The following is a 25,159-nucleotide window of genomic DNA, read 5'->3' on the forward strand; positions in this document are numbered from 1 at the left end:
CACCTTTGTTTTCTTGCATATCAAATACATATCAAAGATTGCTGCCTACATCCATCATGCCTCTGCAGTCTTAATGCTCCTTCCCTTTGAAACTTCATGACTAAAATGGTCTTATTTTTCCATTTGGACTGAAAAAGCATACCAAGATTTTTAATATTCTTATCACTCGCCTTTCATTTGTTTCCTTTTCTAAGAAAACAACTCATCTAGATGAAAGTAAAGCATAATTTAAATTTAATATTTCAAATACTGGCTCTATTCACATAAATACATCTTTAAAAACAGAACAAAAATTTAGACAGCAACAAAAAACAGGGAAATAAAGAGAAAAAAAAGAAAAAAACTAGGATGGAGTATCCCTGAATTAAAATGAAAGCAGCAATCAAAATACTACGTTTGCATAGCCCTGCTTGTGATGCACAGGACAACATAGCTGCTAAATGAAATAAAGCTGCTTCTGCAGAGGAGATGATAACTGATGATTGCTACAAAACACGGGAGGTAACAAGAGCTAAGAGGCTAGCAATCTTTCTCCCATATGGTTCAGTGATGTTGAATATGATAGCACATGTTTGTTATAAAATAATGAAAGCAAAAATATAAGATCCAAAACATAATTTCCAAACTTTTATGAAGCAGAATAGAATATGGTTCATGTTGTATTCACACATGCAAAGCCCGTTAAGGCAAACTTCTTACTAGCTACTCAGATTGCACGCATAGAGTCTATTTACTGTGGTCATAAAATGATATACTCCACTTTATACACTGCTCTCAAACATCTGGTGCTTGGTGTGTTTTTATCTCTGAGAAAAAAAACCATATACAGATAAAATGCATCACTTCCAGATATAGCACATATTCTAAAATTCAGCAAAGAAGGTCACCTACCACTTTAGAAGCCAAATTTAGCAATGACTTAACTTGATTTTGCCTATTCAAGTAAACCTATATTTTCCTGAATTTTTTAAAGGGGCAAGCACATGGGGAAAGAGTGGAAAGAGTTTTAAAAAATATCATCAACATCACTGACGCACTATTTTTAAGTAGTTTTATTTAGAATGTGCTATTTTTAATGCACCTGCATTTAAAAGCAAATTTACTTAACTTCCATGACGTTCATAAAATAAACTTCTTTTAAATTATCTGAATCAAATAACAAATGAGACCACACTACAAGTCTCCGTTGTACTTGACTTTAGAAATATTATTTGTTTCACCTATTCCGATGTCTGACATTATTAATAAAAAAGATTAAGAATGAAAAATGATACCAGGACTTTCCATCTTTCTCTGAGTCATCTTTGGATAAGAGATGCATATTAATTTTTGCATAGAAGTCAATCATCCATCATTAGAGCTCAACACTCTTTTCACTCAACAAGTCACTACATCACTTGTAGCCGAACAATCATGCTTGAAATTACCAGCTGGGGATAGAAAACTGAGATATAGCACAGCCAAGCAGGTTCAGTCTAACAGATTAGCTGCTCTTTAAATTGGCCATGTTCTTGCACAACAGAACATTTTTCTCTACATAGACATACAGACACTGACTTTGAAAAATTCAAATACTTCAGACCATGTCCATCTGCAGCTATGCAAACAGCACACACTTTAACAAAATATCTGCATATGCAGGGCAGCCTGTCAGGTACTGACCAAAACACACACGTGAAACTGATTTTGTTTAAATAAACTGATTTTTATATTCACAGTAAACAAAAAGTAGTTGATAAATGCTGATTGAGATGAAAAGAGGAAAAGAGAATTGATCCAACAATCAGTTTTCATTTATTTAAATCAAACATAATAAATCTGTAAGTGCCCTGTTTCAGATTTTTGGATTGGGAGTTCATTTGTTTCCAGAATATGAGAAATATTTCTACAAAAAGTGTATCTTTCAAAAATATGTTATGAATTTGCTACGTAATGCTGTACACGGTGCAAAGAATATGCCCTCGTCAAAGCTGAGGTCTATAAAAACAGTGATTATTAGAAAAAGCTACGAAATAAACAATTTTATCTTACTTCCAAAAATTTTTTCCTTTTTTCCTCCATGAACTTTAGCTCATTACAGACAATCAGTTGTCTAACACTCCAGAGCTGTCTTTTTTCCCTTGCAGTATCTGATAGCACAATGCGATCTGACATAAAAGAATCGTACATGCATGACCATCTCTTTAAATTGTTTGGCAAGGTAGCTCTTTTTCCTAAGGAACTGATCATCTAGCCATCAAATGACTGACGTAATATCACCTCCCGAGATGCATGCAATAAAATTCCAAGCTAGCCCATAGGGAGTAACTTATGGAAGAGGGAAAGGAGTAGGAGATAAGGAATAGAACAGAATGTGCGATTTCACTTACATCATCTTCCAATTTGTGCATGTAGCAATAGTGAACCCTACCAGCATGAAACTTCGTTAATTTTAGGAGATTCAGAAGCAGCACTTGGAAGACTCATTCAGTATATAAACTGTTCCGTGTATAAAGCAGCACCATTCAGGGAAGGAGTACAGAGTTGTGAATCAATGGCCTCTAAATAATATGTCCAGCTCTTCTGCTTTCACTGCCTGTGCCTTTGCAGTAGTAGTGACTTAGCCAGTTTCCATGGGCCAGATGAAAAAATTTCGCTTAGTACATAAACTCCTCTACAAGTTAGCCCACTTACAGATAGGCTTAGTCCTTACATTGCTTTAGGTATAAAACTGCTAAGAATTATCATAATCACTGTAAGAATAGCATGATCTGAAGATCCAACAAAGGATCAGGCTTTTTAAGATTTTATTAGCGTTTTCTTCCTTCAATATAGTTCTCTGACAAACAAAAAAGTTCAAACGCGTCCTTGTGCTCAAAGTAAAAGGACAACCTCTTTTCCTGAGAGTGCAGATCACTATCGCATTAAGGATCTTCTGTAGAAGCAAAGGGAAAAGGCACAGCTATCATTCCTGAACGAAAGCTCTGCTGATCAACTGACTAAATGAAGCAAGGGCTTCTTTCACTCACAGCAAATAAACAAGAGCCAGCTTTACTGCATCACAGGGATTTATCTTTGTTGTCAGTCCTCATCAGGATACAGTGAAGACCAATAGGTGGGGAAAAAATACTGTAGACCAAACCTTTCTGACAAGATACATCTTTTAGTTTTATTAAAGCAGTGAAAAACCAAACAAATAGCATGAATAAGAAAAAAAATAATAATAATAACCCATACAGCTTGCAAGACGGTAGGTTTGTCAAGGTAGCACTTCCTTTTTCATGATAACAGGTGTTTCCACTTTGGGAAACTGCATTTTTAAAGAATAACATTTTCAGAATAAATGTAAATCAGTTCACCTTCACAGTAAGTTTCCTGTTTAATTTAATACTACAAATATTATTAAATACTACAAAAATGCAAACAACAGGAGAACTTACGTCCTTTTCTCCCCAGAGACTTAAGTCTCTAATTCTCCATATGGGTACAAAAGGTCTATTTTTGACAGAATCTGAACCTGTCAAGTTTATGCCTCTCTCACAGCCAAATTTGCTTCCAGGTTTTCAGGGTGTAAGTCAAAGAGTTAACAGCAAAACCCAGCAGTGCTACTTCACTCACCAGGACAGCTTGAACCTGATTCAACTTAAGGCGATGGGAATCTTTTCACTGACGTCAAAGGAAACTAGTCCAAAATTTTAGTATAAAGAACACCATAATAACGGTAAGTAAAGTCAAGCCAAGCAGAATGAAATTATTCAAACCTTTGCTGGACTCAGACAGGGTTAATACCTCCATTTTTGCATAAAGTGTCAGGCATAATTCGGACAGGGCCCAAGACTCTTCAGTTGCCTCTAATATCAGAGGCTTTTCAGCAACACTGTGATTGCTTGAAAGCCACGATGGAGTGTGGATTAATAATGAAATTAAAAGGAAGTGCAGCTGCTGTTCGCTAAGCAAATGCCAATTCTTGAAGCACTTGCAGATTTATTTGGTGATCACCCTTTCCAGGGCAGGCCAGAGGCAATTTGCTTAGGAAGCCAGCAACCATTTCTTGCACAGACACTGTTCTTGGTGGCATAGCTACAGGTTGCTTTCTAAGGTCTAATTCTTTGCCTTTGGTACTTAGAGGACTTGAGCTATTTCAAGACCAGGGCAAATGAACAGAAGCAGCAAAGATATGTAATTGTGAAAAAGACAAACCTTTACATGAATCATCCTCAATGGGCTGCTTAAAAGCTGTTATATCATTGAAAGTGCAAAGAAATAAAACCACTTTATCCTGCTCATTTCGAATCGGAGCAATTTTCACAAAGAACCAGACAGGTGTTCCTGTAAACAAACATAACAAGAAGTTGGTCAATCGTAGGTGCAACAGTAAATGTGGTAGTTTAGGTGTTTACACTTGAAGTAACATTTACCGATGGCTGATTTTTCAATGTTTTTTTTGCATCTGCATCATTAGGTAAAATGACAAACCAGCTGACAAAAGCGTTAGTTAAGTTCTCCGCTCTGCCTCTGATTAGCTTTGTAATCTTAGGGAATCACTCGCTCTTTCTGGGCTTCATCTGCAAAGCAAATACATGAATGAAGTGCTTTGAGATGTCCTGATAAGAGTCCCATGTATGTTGAAAGGGTGCACATAACACAGTCTTGCTAGCTCTTTGCAAGACTTGAGGACAGGCCAAGAGTGCCTAGATATCATCATAATACAGAGTTTCTCAGCTTAAGAGTGTAGCCAGTTTGACTGACCTTATGTTTACCTGCAGCCAGGGGGCACGATCCCTTAACAGCTATGCCAGCCCACCCGCAGCTTCAAGAGCTGGGCTCTGCAAGCTCTGGCCTAGCCTGCAGACCTTCCCGTGCAAGGGAGGATGCAAGGGAAATTCTTTGCAAGTTGCCTTTCTGTCTGCCCTTTTCCGAGCCTGTTCACACTTGCTGTAGTGAAAAGCAAGAGAAATTCCACTGAATTCAGGATCAAACAAGCCATCAGGACCAGGCCACGGGCTGTGAATGATGCTAAGTTATACTGCATATAGCTATACTTTTCCAGTTACTTCAGTGGATGAACTACTAATGAAAACTCCTTAAGGGATTAGAGCCTGTACATCACAGAAAAATATGCACCCTGATAACGACCCAGATGTCACTGTCAATTTTCCTTGACATCCACCTTGACAGGTCACCTTGAGGAGGGAAATTGTCAGTCAGCCCTGCCTTTCTATATTTCTGGCGGTTCTACTGAGAAGATACTAGTGATAGGACTAGAGAGATAGTGAGTACAAGCAGGTTGAAGGGCTCAAGGAACACAGCTGGGTCTGTGAACCCAACTCTTGTTCTTGGGTCCAACCCAAGAACAAGGACCGCCTGTTCTTCTCGACTGTCAACGCAGCACAAGGAAACCCTCAGGCAGTTCACAAATTATTGTTCAAAGCAAGCAAAGGCAGCTTTCTCCCAATTATATTCATATAACAGACCACGTTGCTACCAGTGCCTCACCTGGCTGTTTCCCAGCCTCTGTGCTCATCAATCTTTTCTGGCCACCGAAAGCCAGGGCATCTCCAAGACCTATGGAGAGCTTCCACAAATGAAGCTTGATTCTTAACACATCCCACTGCGTGTGCATAGCACAGGCAGCTTCAAACCCTGGATGAGCTTCTATGCCATATGTACAGCCACCTTTATAAACAGTAGGGTATTTGATGCATGGAGGCCTCCACGCAAAAAGCAGAGTAAACCAGATGGAATCACTGATGGCCATTTCTGGATCACGTCCACATAGCAAAATATATTCAGGGATCAATGTATTTTTCAGAGAATTAAAGTTCCTTAACACTCCCTTCCAATAAAATATAAGCAAACAAACTGCTAAAGGCAACAAAAGATTCAGCAAAGTAACTGCCTCAGTAAAATCATCACTAACTTGTTAACGAGCCTAGAAAACTCTGCCGCAAAGAAGCCAACAGTGATTTGCAAGACAGTAATGCCCACTACACTCCCCTTCCTCAGGGGCTCTTAAAATCACCTGTCTCCATTTCTAATTGCCTATTTGTCCTTCCCATCGTCATATGTGAACTATTCTCAGGCTGAACAAATCCATATCTTGCCTTTGCACAGCCACCTCAGTTGACACCCAGTCACTTTTTATTTTACCCACTCCAGCACCCTCCACTAATGCCATAGGTTTTTAATCAGGCAGGATCTTCATCCACAGCCTGCGTGTACTAGCTTTTTCAATTATAAATTTTTTCCCCTCCCCAAAAAGACTTTATATTGTTTTATGACTTCAAGCGACAGCCGTTCTGCTATGGGCTGCTTGTAATATTAACCTTCTCAGCACTGAAGCTGAATTACATACTCAGCATCATCTCTTCCTCTCATAGCTGTAACAACTCTTATCTTGCTTTTGAAGATGCTGTACACATATCACAGAAACAGAAAAAATACAATTCACCCTCTTATTCTGGCAACTCAGATGCATGCTTCCCTCTTCTCTTTGTGCTTATGGTATGATATGCTACTGCAAGAGTTTTGTAACATGTTCTGAATGCAGCAAGAGGAAAGACTCTTCCTGATAAGTTGTAGAAGGCTGCTGCAGAGCAAGGAGTTTGTATCGACACGGTTCCCACCTTCTGACTCCCTCAACTACTACTTCTGTGCTGCATTATTTATATTAAAAAGAAAGGGAGAAATGAACACTGTTTTACTCAAAACTAGCTATAGATGTTAGTGATCTGCCCGCTGGCAACAAGAAACAGCCAGATTTCCTTGCTAGCCAAAAGCAGAAGAGGCTTCTGTTGCCTGCTGCTATTCGGGTACTCTCAGTATTTCCAGAGGGCAACAAACGGGATGTTCCAGGACAGAACGTTAAACCAAGGTGGCACACATGGTCTGGGTAAGCCACCTTCCAGTTTTGGATCCACCTAGTAACAGAGCAACAGCGTAAATAAGTAGATCTAAAATTCTGTCAGGCCATCCTATCTGCCCCCAACGCTACTAAGAATTTTCCCCTGCAGTGTATTCCCCACTATCTTGTCAGTCTCTTTCGGGGATAGGGGATAAGTGGATATGAGAATCTAATCATGAGGTGAGTGCCCACAGTGCTGGATTATGTGGGTTTTCCACAGTGCTCTGCAACCAGGAGCTTAGTCATAACAGGACTGGGATCTGAGCTGTGGGAACACACTGAAAGGTTTAGCCAAGCTGTGACTGTGCTCGACTTTTTTCCTGCATACTGGTTTAATTATCAGAAGAATTTTACTTTTTAAACATTAAACAGTTTATTTAACTATTAAACAGGAAAGCTCTAAGTATAAACCAGTTATAAATCAGGTCGGAAACTAGAATTTCAACCTCCTTTAGGCAGCCCTCATATTCTTGGTGTCAAAGCGGATGTCCCTGCTCAGCCAGACAATCACTACTGGCAAGAGGCACAAACAAGCCTATTTTGATGAAAGATGTGATTTTCAGATTCAGTCTATGGGTTATTCAGGCAGTGAGGGAAATTGCGGCATATATTTCAGAGCTCTCTCAGCAAAACAAGAGTAACTTCACTTTATGCCCCCAGCGTGCATTGATGTACAGCCACACAGAGACTGTTTATCAGCGTTTCCAACAATACAACTACTTTCATTTACATTTTGCGTTCAGTCTTGGCAAACTCTCTCACTGGTGAAGTTCAAAGACAATGCCAGTGCACAAACAAAGAAGTAAACACTCGTGAGCCACATTGGCTTCTGTTAGATTTGGAATCAAGAGTGAAATGGAATAGGACCAGTTTTGAAATGACGTTCCTTTTCTAGCAAAGTTGGTGGGGAAGCAGCACGAACGACTGGGAAGAGATGAAAATCTACAACAAACTTGACAGCAGCCTGTAGGACCAGCCTCTCCTGTTGTACCAAAGTTACATAGCTAATCCTAGAATTAAGGGATGCAACTCTTAATGGTCTTCAGTGGCCTGAGCACAAGACTAGGGGCGTTCCTTAAAGGCACAGCAATTTTAAGAGGTTTCATTCAGGTTCCAAATCTTCTCCAGACTAGCACAGTAAATATCTCTGCACCTGATCATTTCCCATCTGTAATGTGAATACTGCTGTCTCTTCCCTTTCCTCTTTTCCAGTTCTGAGTATTTCAACAGTGATATGTTCTGCACCTTGCTAGCAGCACCAATATTTAACATGTCATTTGACTTTGGTTGAGATCCTCAGAATCTTTCATAATGTCGAAGAAAATGAGATATTAGAAGTCTATTCCTGCTCCTCCCTCTGTGCGCATCACTGAGTGTATTGATCACCCTCCTTCAGTTTTCCCTCCTGTCAACCAGAAACAGGCTATAATGAAAATCCAAATCACTTTCTAAACGTGCCCTTTCCCCATACCTGGAATCGTTTAATCAAAGAGGTCAAATTAACAGCTGTTTTTCAAAACCACAAAACTCCTGCTGTTTAAATAAAACTGCAGGAAGCAACGTCTCTTTCCCCAAAGTAAAACAAGATTAGTTTCTAAATACAATGAAAAAAACGTTTGACAATTCAGCTGATGTCTTCACTGTCCTTGCTGAATAGGGCAAGTTTTCTCAGAGCAGCACCGCCTCTGTATTACTTGATAATGTTTCAATCAAATGATCATCGTGCAGATATTGCCCTGAACATAAACAGTCAAGTAGTATGGAAATGAAAAAGTTAGCAGCATGTGCTGTGTCTCCACCAGTTACTATATGCAGTGATGCAGACAGCAGGATTTCAGTTATATAAAGATCACAGCTGACCCCTGCAGTCACCCCTTCTGGAGTTTCATTTACGCCCAGGTCATTATGAGATTGTTTCTTTCTGTCCCATACAGGCCAAATAGTTTGTCCAATATCAAACTGACAAGCTAACCAATTAGGTATGGACAAGACAGGTTAGGCAAGTCGCTATATCCACATAGATTTTAACTAGGAGCACAGATGAGTGATATTTGACCAAGTAACATAAAGAGCAAAAGTCTTCCCCTAGACTCTACCTTTCAGCAGTGAGCGTGCACTGAACGAGAACAAACCAGCTCAGTATGGAGGAGCTCACCATGCTACGCCAATAATGACAGACTTATGATACATTTTCCAGCACTTTAAAGCTGCTGCCTTCATGTTTTTTGCAGCTGGTGCTGCTACACTCTGACAGCCACAGCTTTTAAAGGTCAGACCTTTACATGTTAAGATAAAGAAAATCAATTTCAGTCCCCAAAAGTGGAATTGCTAGGCACAGGGGTTATCCTATCGCACTGGAGCAACACAGGAGGAAAAGATTTGGAGCATGCCCTTGCACTGCGTCAATATGGTTTACCCGATTCTAAGCTCTCTGAAGAACAGAGGGGAGTATAAGGAAGGGGAAGACGAAGAGAAGTCTTGAGATCTTCTTCACATCCACCTCACGCCTGTTCTGTTAAAGACAATTATTGGAAAGTCTCATACTAAATACATTTCGGGAGATGACAGCAGCTCTGCTTGGGAACACACTAGAAGTTGTCAAGATCGATACGAATTACCAGTCTTATGAAACCAAGCTACTTTGGCCTGACCTTCACGAAGGTAACTAAACTCACACAGATAGATTTCACAGAAGAGGAGATGCAGGTGTACATACTGTTTGACAAATACGGAGCCAGATTTAGGTTTACAATAATTCCCTCTTTCTTTCCTGCTTCTGGTCCTATGCAACGATTTGGATTAGTGATTTATAAACCAAGCACTTCCATATGCCGACACTAGAGGCACAGCGCACATGAATATAAATTGTTTTAACCCAAATCAATTATGAGAAACTCTCCCTAGTGGCAGGAAATCACAGGTCTATCATTCTGAAGCAAATTTTGTGCTGTATAAATTAAGATTCTTTTTTTTCTTCCTCTGTAGAAAACAACAGGCCCAAATATAAGCGCATGTAGAGTCTGCTACATCATTATTCTGGGCCTATTTGCCATTCTTTGGCACCTACAAGCCTCCTTATACGTGAGGGGAAAAAATAAACAAACAAACCAAACCCCAAAACAAAATCAAAACAATTTCTCCCCTTAACCTTCATAGTATTAAATTTATTAATTAAATTAAAGCACCCAGAGATCTAGAGAGGTGAACCCCAGCACAGTCTGGGAATGAAGTCCAGCCTTTTGGACCCTCACCATAACATATGTACTAGGAGAAGAGCTGCTGCTTATCTGAACCACTTCGCAGGATGCAAGGGAATCACCTACAACCCATCCTTCAGCTGCTGCATCCACTGGCCTTGCCTGGGCTTGTAAAGAACCCCTCAGGAAAAAAAAAAAAAAAGCATCTCTGCAGCACTGCTACAGAGTATAAGCAATGGGAATGTCTTTGCAAAGATAAGGGCATGTGGAGGCTGTTTGTAAAGCTGCATGGATTTTTATGCACACATGTTCACAGACACCTCCTGTGCAGCTGGAAGTTCAGGTAATGGAGGCCACTATTTCAGCTGGAAATATTCTTCACAGCCTGCTCCACTGTTCAAGCCCGAGGGTTGTGGTTCAGGTTTAAGGGCGCAGCCTACTTCAGGTGCTCTTACACTGAATCATGATCTCACACTACACAGAAAGGTAGGGTTAGATTTTGCACGGGCACCATCTCTTCAGTGGTAGACAGGAATTTATTGAGTGAATTTACATTCTTAAAAATCTGCTTCATCAGCAACGGAAGCAAGGGCATCTGGAAGAGGCCTGCCTTTGCACTGCTTGAAATCTAGACCTATGCTGTGGACACAAAACTAGGCAGTGAAAGTCCAAGTCTAATTTACTCAGACGTTTTTATTTATAAGGATGAGTGTAAAGTGTAGAAACCTAAAAAACAGCACTCAAAGTCTGAAGAGAAATTAAACTTCTAAAGCTGCATCAATTATTATAAGCTAAGATTAACTAAGACGAGCTACAAAATCTTTGAATACATCAGGCTGTATCCTTCCTTGGTGTGAGGCAGCATTAACTCCACTGATTTCAGTGAGGGCACAGCACTGTTTTCATTTTCCACATAAGCAATATTTCTGGCATAAACAGTACATCTAATCAAACAACGGAACTGAAACTCTCACATGGAAATTACTGCTAACCTGTCTGTTAACATTTTGCAGTACATATGAAACAAAGTCTTCACTTTGTCTCCTTCCAGGTATGACCATGAATCCCCATTGAATGCAATGGGATGGCAATACTGAGGAAAACCTGGTGGCTATGCACCTGCTTGTTCCAATTGCTGCCAGTTACCCTGAAGGTAATGACTTCTAGGAAGCAATTCCTCTAGCAAACAAAAACAATAATCATATCTGCTAAGAAATCAAAGGTCCAGCACAAGGATCCATGAAATCTCTACTGCATCTTAATTCCAAGTTCTGAAAAGAGGGGGAGACAGTCACTATTGGAGGGGTGAGGGCTGGAGGAAGAAAGAGGAGGCCAGAGTAGAGAGAGTATCCATACACGTAAAGGCAGAAAATGAAGGCCTATGCCTTTCTGCCTATGAAGGCAGAAAATACCATCTTTTTTCTCAGTACTACAGCCGATTTTATTTCTAGTGTCGATACTGTGAATCACTATGAAGCTTACGGACCTATTGTGCCAATCAGCACCTGGATGGATTATTGTTAAAGTGCAAACAAGTAAATACTAGCACGGGGTCACCACCATGGAGAGTGCTGTGTCAAAAACGCGTATCACTTATAGAAGTATTATTAAACATCTCAAACTGTTGTTGACATGTCTAGCGCAGGATCAGGACATAATTCTTACCCAGACAAAGAAAGAGAGAGGATTGCTGTTCATAAACATACAAAATGAAGATTGACCTGCATTAACAGTATCTATTTAGTTCACCTGAAACTCTTGCTTTATTCTTTCTTTCCAAATAGATAGACTGTATTATTAAAACAGTCAGAAGTACATTAAACATATAGGCTGTGGAAAATGTCTCATTTATTCAGCAGCATAAAAATGGAAGGAAAGCCTGCCATTTTTCATGACTGCTAGCTTAAAGGGACAGAGGGGGGCAGGTAAAGAGCAATAAAAATATATTTCTTGTTTAATTTATTGGCTAAATTGAAGAAGAGAAATAGAACTGGGGAGAATAGAGAGGAGAAAAAAAACAAATGAAGAGCAGAAAAAAGGTGTCGCTGTAACAAAATTCAGGGGCCTTTTCAAAGTCCTTAATATGAGAATAGGTTGAAAGTGGCTGGTTTGCTGCCCAAGCAGGTTACTGCTGTAGTTGCAGGCTGAGGTTATGTGACCACAAACACAAAAGAGATCAGCAGCCCGGGTGCAAAATGACTGGCGAATAAGATAGTATTTTCTATGATGTGGCTTATTCTGTAAAAAAGCTCAAAGACTTCCCGTTTTTGGTATTTTTTGGTTACTAATCTCTATTGTTATTAGTCAGAGTATCTCTAATAGTAGGTAAGGCACGTCTAACGCAGAAAATCCAACAAACATAACAGCACTGTGTTTTGTTACACTTAAAAGTAAGCTCTCTGCTTCTTTCTTCCCATGACCACCTAGGCACATAGCAGAACTATCATAGCTCTGCTTTTTGGCATGTCGCACAACACAGCTTTTGCACAGCTGGACTTTGTTCTAGGCTGCCTCTCCTCGGGGAAGCGGACAGCAGGGCAGGAAACATTCCTCACTGCACAGTTACCTTGCTATTAATCTGCGTGAAAGACAGAGGCCCCAGGCTCTACTACAGGCCATATGCTGCGGCAGTGGCAGAAGAGTAGCTGCATAGCCTCTTGGTGCCAAGTCACTGCTAACAAAGAGAGAATTCCAGATCCCATGACAACAGCTTATTTTCTTGACTTTGGATGGATATGTCCCGATGGCCACTAACTGAGCTAGGATCAGAAATGAGCTTTAGGAAATAGGTAAAACCACTGGAGGCAGATGACACTAGAGGGAAAGAAGCACAAAGCAAAGCCACTCAGCTAGTGCATACAGCTTTTCTAATGAGCTGAACTAGCAAAGCTGCACCCCAGAAAAGCCCTGAGCAGCAGCACAGTGTCAGAGGTCAGGATGCCTTGAACAGGTGAAAAAGAGAGAGAAGAAAAAGACCAGAAGAGAGAGGAAACCAAAATCGCTTACAGATTTCTTTTCCCTAAATGATGGCAAAAGCCAGTTACATGTACTTTGGCACCACCAGTTCTTAAAAGAACAGATTCATTCCGTTGGAAAACGAGCAGCTCCGCATGGATCAGCACTAGCATGCATAATGATTTACTTCAGTAGCTTACACGATTTACTTGTGTTTCTCTCACCAGACTCCAGCAGTCAATACTAGCTGGAGCCATGTCAACAGAAAGACCAAGGACTTCACACAAAGGGAGACTGGATTCCCTTTCCTCAGAAAGCCAGTCCTTCCAAGAGTAACTAAGGGACAGCAATGAGGTTAACTCTGAAAAACTGCACTGCAGCAGTTCATGTTATACTTTGTGGTTAAAGTCCCCTCTGCCCACTATTGTATCCTACTGCAATACTGATCATAGCTGAAGTGAGAAGCAGCTGCTAGCAGGATACTCCTGCAGGGTACCCTCCCCATGGACAGATACTAGCAGCTTCACGGTCAGAAGGCAAAAATCTTTAAGAGCAGAAGAAAAGTTACAGAACACACCCTTTTAGCTTTACATTTGGCAAGGCTGAAGATCCTAATGGATGTGCTTTTCAGGTCACGTTTGGTAGATGAAAGTAGTTGTGCCATAAGATAGTCAGTCGACACTAGAGTGGGACAACAAATTTTGGAAAAGTAGTTAATCTGCTAACATGTGCAGTCACAGACTGAAATTCCTAGCAATTTCCTACTCCAGCTGGGGAATAGTTTTGTCCAAAATGAAAGACAGCTTCGTCTGAATAAATAAAAGGAAAGTAGTTCACCTTCTACAATAAAAGATGGGTTCTTTTTGTTCCAAAACTACATTTAAATACCAGCTTTGTTATACCAAATTTCAAAAAAAGCACATTTTCTGTGACAACACAAAAATTATTTGCACAAACCTACCGCAGGTATTACTACTACCGATGGAACCTTAACAGCGTTGTCTTAGAACGTCACACGCAAATTGCTCTAAACATCAGAACAAACTAGAGACCTCGGCTACCTCTGTGAGCGATTCTTATCCCCAGCATACTTGGTCTTCCCTTGTATGTTAACTGAGAGAACTAGGCCTTATTTTACCTTAAATTAAACATCACAGTTCTCCAGGCTGACAGACAGCAGTTTACACTATAATTTTACAATTACAATTTTACATACCTACATTAACAAACAAACAAACCAACTACTTACTGTTCTTCTTGTACATCAAGATTTCAAAGGAGTTCATCTCATAGTTCTCAAATGTTTGCCGGACCTTGTCAATTGTATCTTTGTCTGTCAGCTCTCCATACATAAAACTGCAAATAAAGCAAGGAATTTCAGTCAGATACTAGGCAAAGGCACAAAGCCATTTATTCACAGTATGAAGAGAGCCTATTTAGACATAGCCCTTCTTTGATTTTGTTTCACCTGCAAAGCATAATTGACAGGTGCAGCCCCAGGGATCAAAGACAAAACTGGAATAAAAAGATTATTTTTCCCTCAAGCAACAAGCACAACACGACAAGCTGTTTAACAGAAAATAAATCTGTTCTCAAATACCTGCATGTGCTGCTTTTTTGCATAACTTCTGCTCTGTGATATCCTGATAGCTTGCAAAATCCATCGTTGCTGTACACAATGGGCCAATCCACTATCTGGGCATTACCCAAGACAAAATTAGTATCTGTTTGAAAGAACACATCAGTTAGACATTAGATAAGCCTATGGTTGCATTAGTGGAAATATTAATCTCGGGATCCGATCCTGACTGCTTCAGTCCCTGCACAGCTGTTCCCAGATACTATTCCCACTGCAGTCAACAGGATTATTTCCTGTTTTAAGTAGATTTTAACTTTAAGGAAATTTTAATTATTTACACAAAACTGAATAAATTGGTTCTATGCAAATGAAACACATGATGCTGGGCAGGAGAAATTCATCCCTTGTCTGAAGACAGATTCACCAAACTATTTCCCTCTGTGCCTCGTGCACTGATCCATCATGACACTCAGTTTGCATCTGAAGCCTCTACAGAGCCACAGCAGTACATGAAGGAGCTTTCTCTTCTCTGAATGTAGACTCCGTGGCTCCTCTCAATATACCCATCGCTGCTGGCCACACAAACTCAAATACTTTTTGTATGACACTTACAATGCAGCACTGCAGCCTAGACACCAGACAACTCAGCTTAGTGCTTACATTAGTAGAAAGAGCGTTCTGTTGGCTATCCAAGCTAGAATGAGTTTCAGCCCCTAAAAATAAACTAAGCAGGATTCAAGCCTCCATGCTTACTGGATCTTTGCATGCTACTTTTGCATGATTGAGATCTCATTGAAAAAAAAAACATAACCCGTGCTGGGCCCAGACCTTGGTTCTCTGCTGCACTGGCTCCTGTGTAGTCAAATAACTACACGTGTGCCAAGACAGACAGCAGTGCTGTCGCCTGGGCACTGACAGGCAGGAGGAGATGGGGGCTCCTTTCATGGCTGCAAAGCTCCACTGGCTTTAGAAGGAGAGGACAGGCAGCTACGAGAGATTAAAAGAAACCAATACAGGAGGACAGTCTTTAAGGAAGTCCACTATGCTGTCTACTGTTCAGGACCCTGACTGCTCAAACAAACATAGCTGCCATTAACAGTTCCTGCAAGTGAGAGATACAAACAAGACATTTTACCTATTACTTACAAAAAGTTTTGTTTATTTTAACTTCCCCTTCCAAAATCTTTTGTCCTGTTGCAAACTTCAAATGGATTTAAATAAAACACTCCTGTAGCTATCTAAATCCATTGCCCAATCCCATGTGCAAGATTAAGTGTATCTTTATACACTCTTTAGAATGAAATATGCCAGTAGTATAACCTCAGGACATTTTAACTGCTTTGTTTCTCACAGGCTCTTTTAAATACCATGGTTTTTGCTTGGTTGAAGCACTTTGTTCCAAAAACAATACGTGTCTTTTACCCTTTCCTATGAATAAGTAAGCCAAGTCATTTCTCATTGCTAAAGCAAGTGCTTTTGAGTGTTTATTATAAACACTGCATTGTACTGTGTCAGGATATTTTTAAAATTTCATCAGGAAGTACAAAAAAAGACAACAAAATATGCAAATATAAACGTTAGGTCACATTCTGCTCTGATCTCAATGATGTTGACCACTTCATGCATTCATTCCTTCCCGCCATCTTCCCATCTCAAAAGGCAACTTGCCCTCCTCTCTGCTTCCTCAAGAGCTCCCTGAAAAGCTTCTGTTAAGTAACGACTTTCCTTTCACACAAACCTCAACATTGTCTTTAGACAAATAATCTCCATTTTTTATTAATAACTATCTAGGGTACTTTTCTGACCATTACTATGCTGATCCTACTTTTATCTAGCCTCACAACACCTTTGGGAGGTAGGGCTATGCTCTCCCCCCCCTTTTTAAGGTAAAAACAAAGCACTGAGTCCACAAAGGAATTTAAGCACCAAAAAGTGGGGCTTCTTCAGGCTAGCCCCCAGATGCCCAGCTCCCAAAGGCTCGGGAAATGTAAGCTCCCAGCAGTGTTGAAGAAATAGAAGGGAGAAGCATTAACACAACAAACAGAAACAGGCAAGCAACAGAAAACACTGCAAAAGGGGTGTATTTTAAGTTTTTTAGCTCTATAGTACTTAACAATCCCCAATATTTCGACGTAAGAACAGTTCTCGCGGATAATACCCACGACTCCTTGTGCCAGGTGAACAGCGTTCGTGCAGGCATTCAAGAGCCACATTCCCACTTGCTTACTTTTTGGCCCGATGAAGCTTGATTTTTTTTTTTTTTTTTGGACCGGCAGGGCCTCCAAAGGGTGCTTAGAGAACAAGCACACGTTTCCCTTCCTCCTGACAGCCTAGCAGTTTGGGTGTTCGCCTAGGACAAAAGGAGCTACCTGAGGACAGCAAGAGCTGAGCCTTGATTTCAAGTCCTGAATTACTGTTCTAATTACCAAGTCATTGAATACAGAGATGCCAACATCCTCACTAGGTAAACTTTTAAGTCAGTGAGGCTTGGCTGCTGTATTTCATGTGTCTCTATTAGGCTATTCTGGTAGTCTATATTTGGTGAGCTTCTTAGGGGAGGTAGGGGATTAAACGCTTCATTTGAAAATCCAGGTTGGGTTTAGTTGCGAGTGTCCAGAGATCTTTATGTGCCTATGAAGTTTTAATGGCAAAAACTTGGGCACCTATCAATCCAATGAGTGAGGCAGGGGTTTTGAGGATCCCACTCTTTTATAAAAGAGTGTCTCCCTTCCTAGCTAGTCTCCGTTTCATGTGCCTTTACCCTTCTTTGATCCAGGCCTTACCTGGCTTTGCCACGAGCACACAGGAAATAAATACTGCAGTGGGACCCATTCTCTGGAGTTAACATCATAACCCTGACTCATCTTCTGGCATGCTCCATCGCCACACTTCTTTTAGTGCTCAGCCAGAGGTGGCCCCTGCATCCAAAAAAAAAAAAAAAAAATGCCCTGCAAGGACTGGTGCTCAGGAACTCCCTGTGCAGCTGAAGGCTAACAGAGCAGCCACTTGCCCCTGTGAATGCAACAGCCAGGCAGCAGGGAGAAATCGTAGGATAGCAGCATCCAAACTGCAAGGCCAGGAAAGAGGTTTCCAACCCACCACCCTCTGCCAGCTTTCCTTAGGAAGTTACCAGTCTCAGGTTGATCGATTCCTTGATTTTGTGGTGAAGGGAGAGATGCTCTGCACCTGTGGTTTCCATAGTTCTTGCACTTTTTTTTTTGTTTGTTTTTACTCACTGTAGCCTCAAAGCCCACAGTGTGGGAACCCCAATGTCTGCACAGTGTGTGGAGGAAGGAGATTCTGCCCTCATACCACAGAGTAAAGAAGGGGTCTCAGAAACAAAAAGGCATTTTTTTCCAGTTATTCACTCCTCTTCCCAGACCCCTTAAAAGATAAAACAATGACACAAAGGTGGTTCTATGCCTATGCGGAGAACATGCCTGTATTTCTTCAGCAGGAGTGTCTCAGACAATGGTATTTTGTCTGTGTGAACACCAGTAAGACATAGCCAAAAATAAGGACTCCCACTTATAACTCCCCTGCATCGTTTATTCTGACAGATAACCTGGAGGTAGAAGGGCTGTTCTCACTGCTATCATTTACATTCAATTGCATTGACGTCCCTGACAACGTACTGCTTGGAGACAGCTCATAATCGGCTAAACAGTTGTTGCTAACAGAAGAAAATATTAAATAGCATCCACTGAGGCAAATATTGTCTCTGTATCTGCAAGGATACAGGGTTCCAGAGGCCAGGAAACAGCTGTGGCTTTGTTGCACAACAAGCACAAGGGATGCTCTTGTGAACACTTTGGGCATCACAGAGAAAGCCTCTTGGGGACTCACAAGTGGAACAACAAGGCCAGGAAAGGAGCAGGTCAGAGGAAGACCATGGAAAGGAATTCACTGTTAAATCCTCTTCAAAGATAGGGAATAAAACATACATGCGAGAGCTGCAGTCCTCAGACTGTATGGTGACCTGAGGTACCTCTCTGAGTGTGTACCTCCCTTACCATGGAATCAAGCGCAAGATTTCTATCACAGTGTCAGTTGGGTTAGCAGTACTGCCTGGCACAAGGAAAAGCCATAAGCATCCTCAACCCTTCTTGTCGGCTCCAAGAAGGGCTGGGGTAAGAACTGAAGAGGGTCGATTCATAAAAAAAGAAGTCCTAGGGTTCTGGACTATGCTGATTCGCAGAGGTGTTTGGCACAGCCAGAGCAAGGCAGTTGGGAAGCTCACACTTACTTGGATATTTCTCTAACATCCTCCCCCCACTGCAGAAATACATGAACTGTAGCATCTCAAAGGCAGCACCGTTACTTGCATGAGTAGAGTGAGCTTCACTGATCAGGGTCTGCCACGCAGGCTGCTCGTGAAATCCCCCAATTCACGTTCTCTAGGCTGCATTTTCACCAAGTCAGTTCCGTTCAGTGTGGTATATCCACATGTCAGCCCTTACACGCTCAAATGTCAGTCCCATTTTGGATTATTGCTTTAAGCTAGTCATAGCTGCTTTAAAGCGATGAGACAAAAACATTTGAACTCCTTCCAAAATGTAAGAACGGATTTTGCTCAGTCACCAAAACCAATACCTTCCTCCACTTACACAATACATCATCAGGGAATAATCATGTTCAGAAAATGTCTTTACAAATAACACTGATTCTTTGACAGCAGCGATAGCAAGTCTGTAGGATATCCAACTCCAACAAAATTACCATATCTACGGAATCTTGTTGCTGCATATACTGCTTTACTTAATGGAAGCTGCCCATCAGCTCAAACCTCTACACGCCTGAGGGCAAGAAGCACATCACAGACATGTAGCTGGTCAGGACTAGCTGACTTCGGAGAGGATGCTTCCTTGCAAAGAGGATAGATAGATCAAGTTATTGAAACGCTTCCTCCCTATCACTCCCCCATCCTGCCACACATTCACACCCAAACTGCCCCAGTCTCCCTGCTTGGCAAGGAGCTGAGCCCCCCACCTCTTTCCAGAGGCCAGTACACCCACTGTGCCTTCCCTCTCCCCTCAGTCACAAGGAAGCCTCTTCTGGGACACACTGGCAGAAGCACAGAGACCGGCAGCCAGACATGCTCCCGCTGCACTGCCCGTACAGAGGACATACATGGGGCAACCAAGAGAAAACCTCTGCTCATGGAGCTGTAGCACAGACCTTGGCAGCCACCGAGGCTAGTGCCCACAGTACTTCCAGATATGTATATGGGTCTAGCAAAGCCACTCACAACGGTGTTCAGGTTGGCTCTATCCACAAACGTGATTTAAATATATTAATATCTTCCCCCATAGTCGTCACACAACTATACAACTCAAAGATTTCCTCCTAGTTTATTCCCCCTTCAGTGGAAGGAGTATCAGGCTGACCATGGCGAGCAGACCTATTCCTCACCAAGCTGGCTAATTATTCCCATCAGTCTCAGAACAGCAATTGGCCTCCTGATTACAAGCCACAACCTTTTTCATGTTGGGTGTGAACAAAATACTGAGAGATCAGCATGTCTCCTTTTTCGCGTCTCAAATCCCTCCTTCAGCGGGGCAAACCTGGACTTGTAGCATTAAAAGGCACTAACTGCTACTGCAGAACTAAAAGAATGGCTCAGTAAAAAGGAGTTTTGCCCTATCATTTGATTACCAAAATACTGCATTGGCGCAAATGACAGATTTAGGCCGTCATGTCACTGTACTTTGGGGGGGGGGGGGGGGGCGGAGAGCAGGAGGAAGGGCAGGGATAAGAGACCCGTTAGCTACAATGCTGCATTAGCAGGGCATAAAGCAGCATAGGTGATATGTCACACACAGCATCAGAAATGTGCAGTAGACACTGCACTGCAAAACTCTCATGTAACCATCATATGACTAAAGACTACCTCATAGACCTTAATTACAAGGGACAAATGAGTTTCCAAACAATTCTGGTATTTACAAACTTCTGACTGCATCACAAGTAGTATCGTTTTAATACAGAGAACAAAGAGTCGGTTTCATTTTTCGTAAGGAATACACTGCATGGAAATAGAATATTGTTTATAATTATGTCTGTTAAAATTGCTACAGTCATGTTCATGTTATGCTTTTGCATTAACAATTTGCACAGGATAGGTATGTATGTATTTTTATTCCGGTTGAGCCCTACTTTTGAAAAAGGGAGTAGAACAGCAGTATTCAGCCACACTGTTTAGCTACATTGCTCAAAAGCAACTTACGAGATCAAAATTTGGCTCTAAATCAGTATAAATAAGTCAAACTGAAAAGAATTTCAAGAACCTGTTCAATGCTTTCTTTGCACCCCTGTCATTCAAGGCTTACAGTTCAGGGAAGAAAGACGCTGGAATCGAGCAAATTTTCATCTTAATAGAAATGCTGTAACTGCGTCCAAAGAAAGTACAAACTGCTCAAAGGACAGAAAGACTATTCACATAGTCAAAGCAAATTAGTAAGACAAAATTCTACTTTTCCACCCACATTCTTATGTAAGTCAATGGAGTTACACGGATACAAACATCCACTCTGTATCTCTTCCTATGCATATCTAGAGTGGGAGTGGGTCAGTGATTAAATATCCTATCAAACAACCTGATCTCTCTATAGAATAATGACATAGGGGCCTCAAAAATGAACATCCTTAATATTAAGTCTAAATTATTTTAAGCTGGCAGCCTCACTCTATAATACAAAACAACATATTATAAAATCCTCTAGATAGGTTCATCTGGGGTTACAAGTTTTATACAAGTTTTATATAACAAAATATTCATTTCACAGAAACAAAAAGGGATTTAAAAGCTCCTCAGCTGCTAGAGCATGAGCAAAATCCACTAAGCGCAGACATTTCATTGCTCTATTCTAACATGACTTATACAGCATGCAGAGCATAGTGCAAGCACAGGCTGAAAAGAATTACTAAAAAATGAATTTCATCATACTTACCACAAATAACAAAGGAGACACTAACTAAAACAAAAACTTCAAGCGAATCAGTTTCAATCATTACGGAAAGTGAATGCTAATTTCTGCCAGCAATAAACACCAAAAAAAGGTTCCGCTGCAACATTTGTTATTTTGTATTGTTATAGGAAATATTTCACAGTAAGCCTCTACCATGAGAAAAATTTAAATTGAAGAGAATAATACACTATACGAACATTGGTAGCTATAAAGTCTTGATAATTACCTGTATTTAAGAAGGTAAAATAGAAATTAGTGCAGAATAATGGAACATGAATGGCTGAAATGAAAAGTGCACAGAAGCTGTCATTCCTACTTTATGCATAGCATCATTCTGTGCCTGTCTCTGAGGTAGTGGCCATACCGAGAGTTAAAAAAGAAAAGACATTTAGACAAAAATAGTGGCTAGCATGAGATAATTTTCAGAAATCAGAAAGTTCATCAGCTGCAAGAGTCACACATTGTACCATCCTTAATAAAGGACAAAAATACTGTTTAACAGTGAGACTTCACCATTTTATTGGTTAGGTTTTTCCCCCTAAGTCTGATCTTAAAAGAAATCCAGGAAAAAACATGTTTTAGTTGCATCAGTTACATGGGTCTTCCATCTGTTTAAAAAAGCCATTTGATTTACTGATTATAGCTACAGCCATCAAGACCCTTAAAAGCATTTGACAAGAGCTAACACTCTGCTTGCTCACTTTTAGCTATATGAGTAACAAAAATGCATTAACAAACTCTCCAGTGAAAGGATTTCATTGAGATTTGTTTTATGATCTTGTTCCAGTATTTAATGCAGAAATAGACTGATAGGTTGAATTACCACAGTAGAACTTTTTGTGCTTTCAGAACACTAATTTTAAAACACATATCAAACATCTGTGTTGTACTTTTTTCCTTACTATAAAAGTCATTTTAAGGAAATCAGGTCATATATTTCCAAATGCATGAAGATGCACACGCAAAATTAGAAGCCCTTCGCCTAGTAACAGTCAGCAAAGAAACATTTTATATTCAACTCAAGTAATACTGAAAAAAAAAATTGTCATAAACGTTTTGATTGACTGACCAATTGCATGAAAAGCACGGTCTCCCCCTAGTTGGTGACTTAGAAAAGGAGGAAGATCAGGAAGAAACAAAACCTTTTTCTTTGTTTCCTTCACCATTTGGGAAGATGTCCCTGAGTCTACAAATTGTCCCCTTGTGGTCTATGACAGTCTGCTGCTTGCATACCTAAATGCATTGATTTAATCAGTGCTAATAAATAGACCTATGCTCATGGACTTTATTTGAATAAAAGTGTTTTTGGAGGGAATCCTGAATACAGAGCATCTTGTATGATTAGATACGAAAAGAGATGGACGTGAATACATCATTGGTTCATCCATCAGATGCCAAATTCGTAGAGGACCAAATTCACTTTACACAGGGCAAACCATAGTAATGCAAGAGAAACTAAGTCTTCACCTAAGACCAGTCTGTACATACAATACCATTTTATTACTGGCCCAGCAGTTTTCCACGCAAGCTGTGGCTTTGGCCATATGCCTTCCATGCAAGATAAGAAGAGTGTTCTCTAGGCCCAGATCCCTCTAAACCTCTACGCTGATTTTTTTATGCTGGAATTAGCACACTGGAGCCAAAAGACGGATGAGACTTTAAACTGGCAGCAAGGAGCAGAAAACCTCCTGAACGCCTGCTCCAGCCTTCCAAGTCAGCCCATTTGGGAGCCTTAAGAGTTAGGCTAGTTTAACCCAGACATTGCATCTCATCAATATTGCCCCTCCCTGCACACAGTTGACTTTGTTTGCTCAGCAGTTTCATGTCCAAAACAGTCGCTAAAATATGTTTGCCTATTCAACAGAACCTTGCTAGATCACACTGGGACATAATTTACCTGCAGCACAAGGCTTCTGAGCTGGTCCTCTTCAAAGACTGAATTTCACCTAGACTGGGTTGAAGACTCACTGTACGTTAATGGAAATTTGTGAACTTGCAGGAAACCAAATATATTCCATCAAGAAGGAAGAGAAAAGCTTACTGTACCCCAAAACGTGCTCGCTTATTTCAAGAACAGCAGTTCTCTTTTCTTTATGAAAATCCTTTCTTACCAACTGATGTTATTCACCGAAAGCGTTGCCCAAGACCTGACTACCCCAGGCATCCTTTTTATTCTAAGACTCAGTGACTCCTACAAACGGCAAAAACTCCACTCTACAACTAAAGCCACTCTAGATGCATCTACTTTGTATAGAGAAGAGTGATGCAGAACTTGTCACGTTGATATTAATGTACCCTACCATTTTAACAACTCTTAGCCTGAATATGATTAGACCCACAACACCTAAGATAAGAAACTTCGTCTTTTGGGGAAACATGCCTACACTGCTTCTAAACCAAAGCTGCCACACTGACTTAGCTGTAGCCAGGTCTCTGCCCCCACACAGTGCTCCTCCCTGCTTTTGGTTATGAAGTGAAGGCAGGCAGAGCCAAGTCGTAACAGACACAGAGCTGTGAGGGTAAGGATTGGTTATGAACACTTCATTTAAATGAATATTTTATTCAAAGGCAAAAAAATGAAAACACAGCTCAGTTTAGTTCCTCGCTCTATACGTTAGTTTCTTTTGCATTTCGCTCTGGCTGAAGACAAAAGCAGGTTGTTTGGTTTCAGAGCTGTTTACAAGGAATGAATTTCTCTCATAGGTCTCAGGCAAGGGTACAAGGCCCAGGTTGCAGAACGTTTATTGTACTGAGACTTTACAGTCTCCAGGGGAAGCAATGCCATAAATCAGGACAAAATCTGTTATTCTCAGGACTTGTAGAAGGAAACAAAAAGCACTTTCAGACACAAGGGACTCGCTACATCCTCCACCAAAGGCTACAGGTTTGCTTCTACACTTGGTGTCTCCTTAGGCTGCTCTTAGTGGATTTAGCAGAAACAAGACTAAATTCACACAAGCCCTATGCCCTCAAACTTGCTCTTCTTCCAGCCTCCTTGTTTGATCAAGGAACAAAAAAAATGCCTGCAACTTCTACTGAAATTCCAAAGTCGTGCATACAGGGCCTGGTTTTGCCAACCTTACAAATGAAAAATTCTCACACATCTCAGGGAGAATTTTGACCACAGAAGGACTGCAGAATCCAGACAGCAATTATGTAAACCTGAAGTATTTTTGACTCCAGTTATTGATAAAGCATTAGAATATCACATAAAATTAGTTTTCTCTATAACATACTGCATCGTTTGAATTGAGGACCTTGGCCATGAACCAAGATTATAACTGTTATTGTTATAGTGCTTTGTATACTGTGGGTGTATTATGTTACCGAAGGAAAAACATTAGTATCACATTAGCAGTAACCATTAGGGGCTAGTGATTCTTTACATACTGCACTGTTTTACAGCCTGGGCTCATTTTCTGTCCCATTGGGCGTTCTGGTCTTTAAATATTTCAACGCTTCAAACAAATTTTTTGTCAACCAAGCAGTATACGCAACATTTATTTTTCTAATTCTACGTGGCTAGTTCAAAAACACAGCTTTTAAATATTAAATACAAGGAAAGGAGGATTACAGT

The 25,159-nt window shown here is 40.7% G+C and overlaps 1 protein-coding gene across 6 annotated transcripts in view; it reads right to left on the reverse strand.

Annotated features, from left to right (window-relative positions):
• KCNH1 (potassium voltage-gated channel subfamily H member 1) overlaps nucleotides 1-25,159 on the reverse strand; it is a 191,101-nt gene that overhangs the window by 162,304 nt on the left and 3,638 nt on the right. For 4 of the 6 annotated variants that reach the window (XR_011140411.1, XM_068939748.1, XM_068939746.1 and 1 more), the window contains exons 2-4: nucleotides 14,636-14,759; nucleotides 14,285-14,391; nucleotides 4,180-4,308 (exon numbers count right to left, since the gene is read on the reverse strand). Coding sequence is in view for 5 of the 6 variants with exons in the window: in XM_068939748.1 (XP_068795849.1) it covers nucleotides 4,180-4,308; nucleotides 14,285-14,391; nucleotides 14,636-14,759 (360 nt within the window). In the remaining variant the exon portion in view is untranslated. Of the gene's footprint in view, nucleotides 1-4,179; nucleotides 4,309-14,284; nucleotides 14,392-14,635; nucleotides 14,760-17,397; nucleotides 17,528-25,159 lie in introns of those variants that run through there. The other 2 variants (XM_068939745.1, XM_068939747.1) reach the window with 2 other exon arrangements.

The sequence above is a fragment of the Struthio camelus genome, chromosome 3 (genome assembly GCF_040807025.1).
Source record: "Struthio camelus isolate bStrCam1 chromosome 3, bStrCam1.hap1, whole genome shotgun sequence".
In the NCBI taxonomy this organism is placed as follows: domain Eukaryota; kingdom Metazoa; phylum Chordata; class Aves; order Struthioniformes; family Struthionidae; genus Struthio; species Struthio camelus.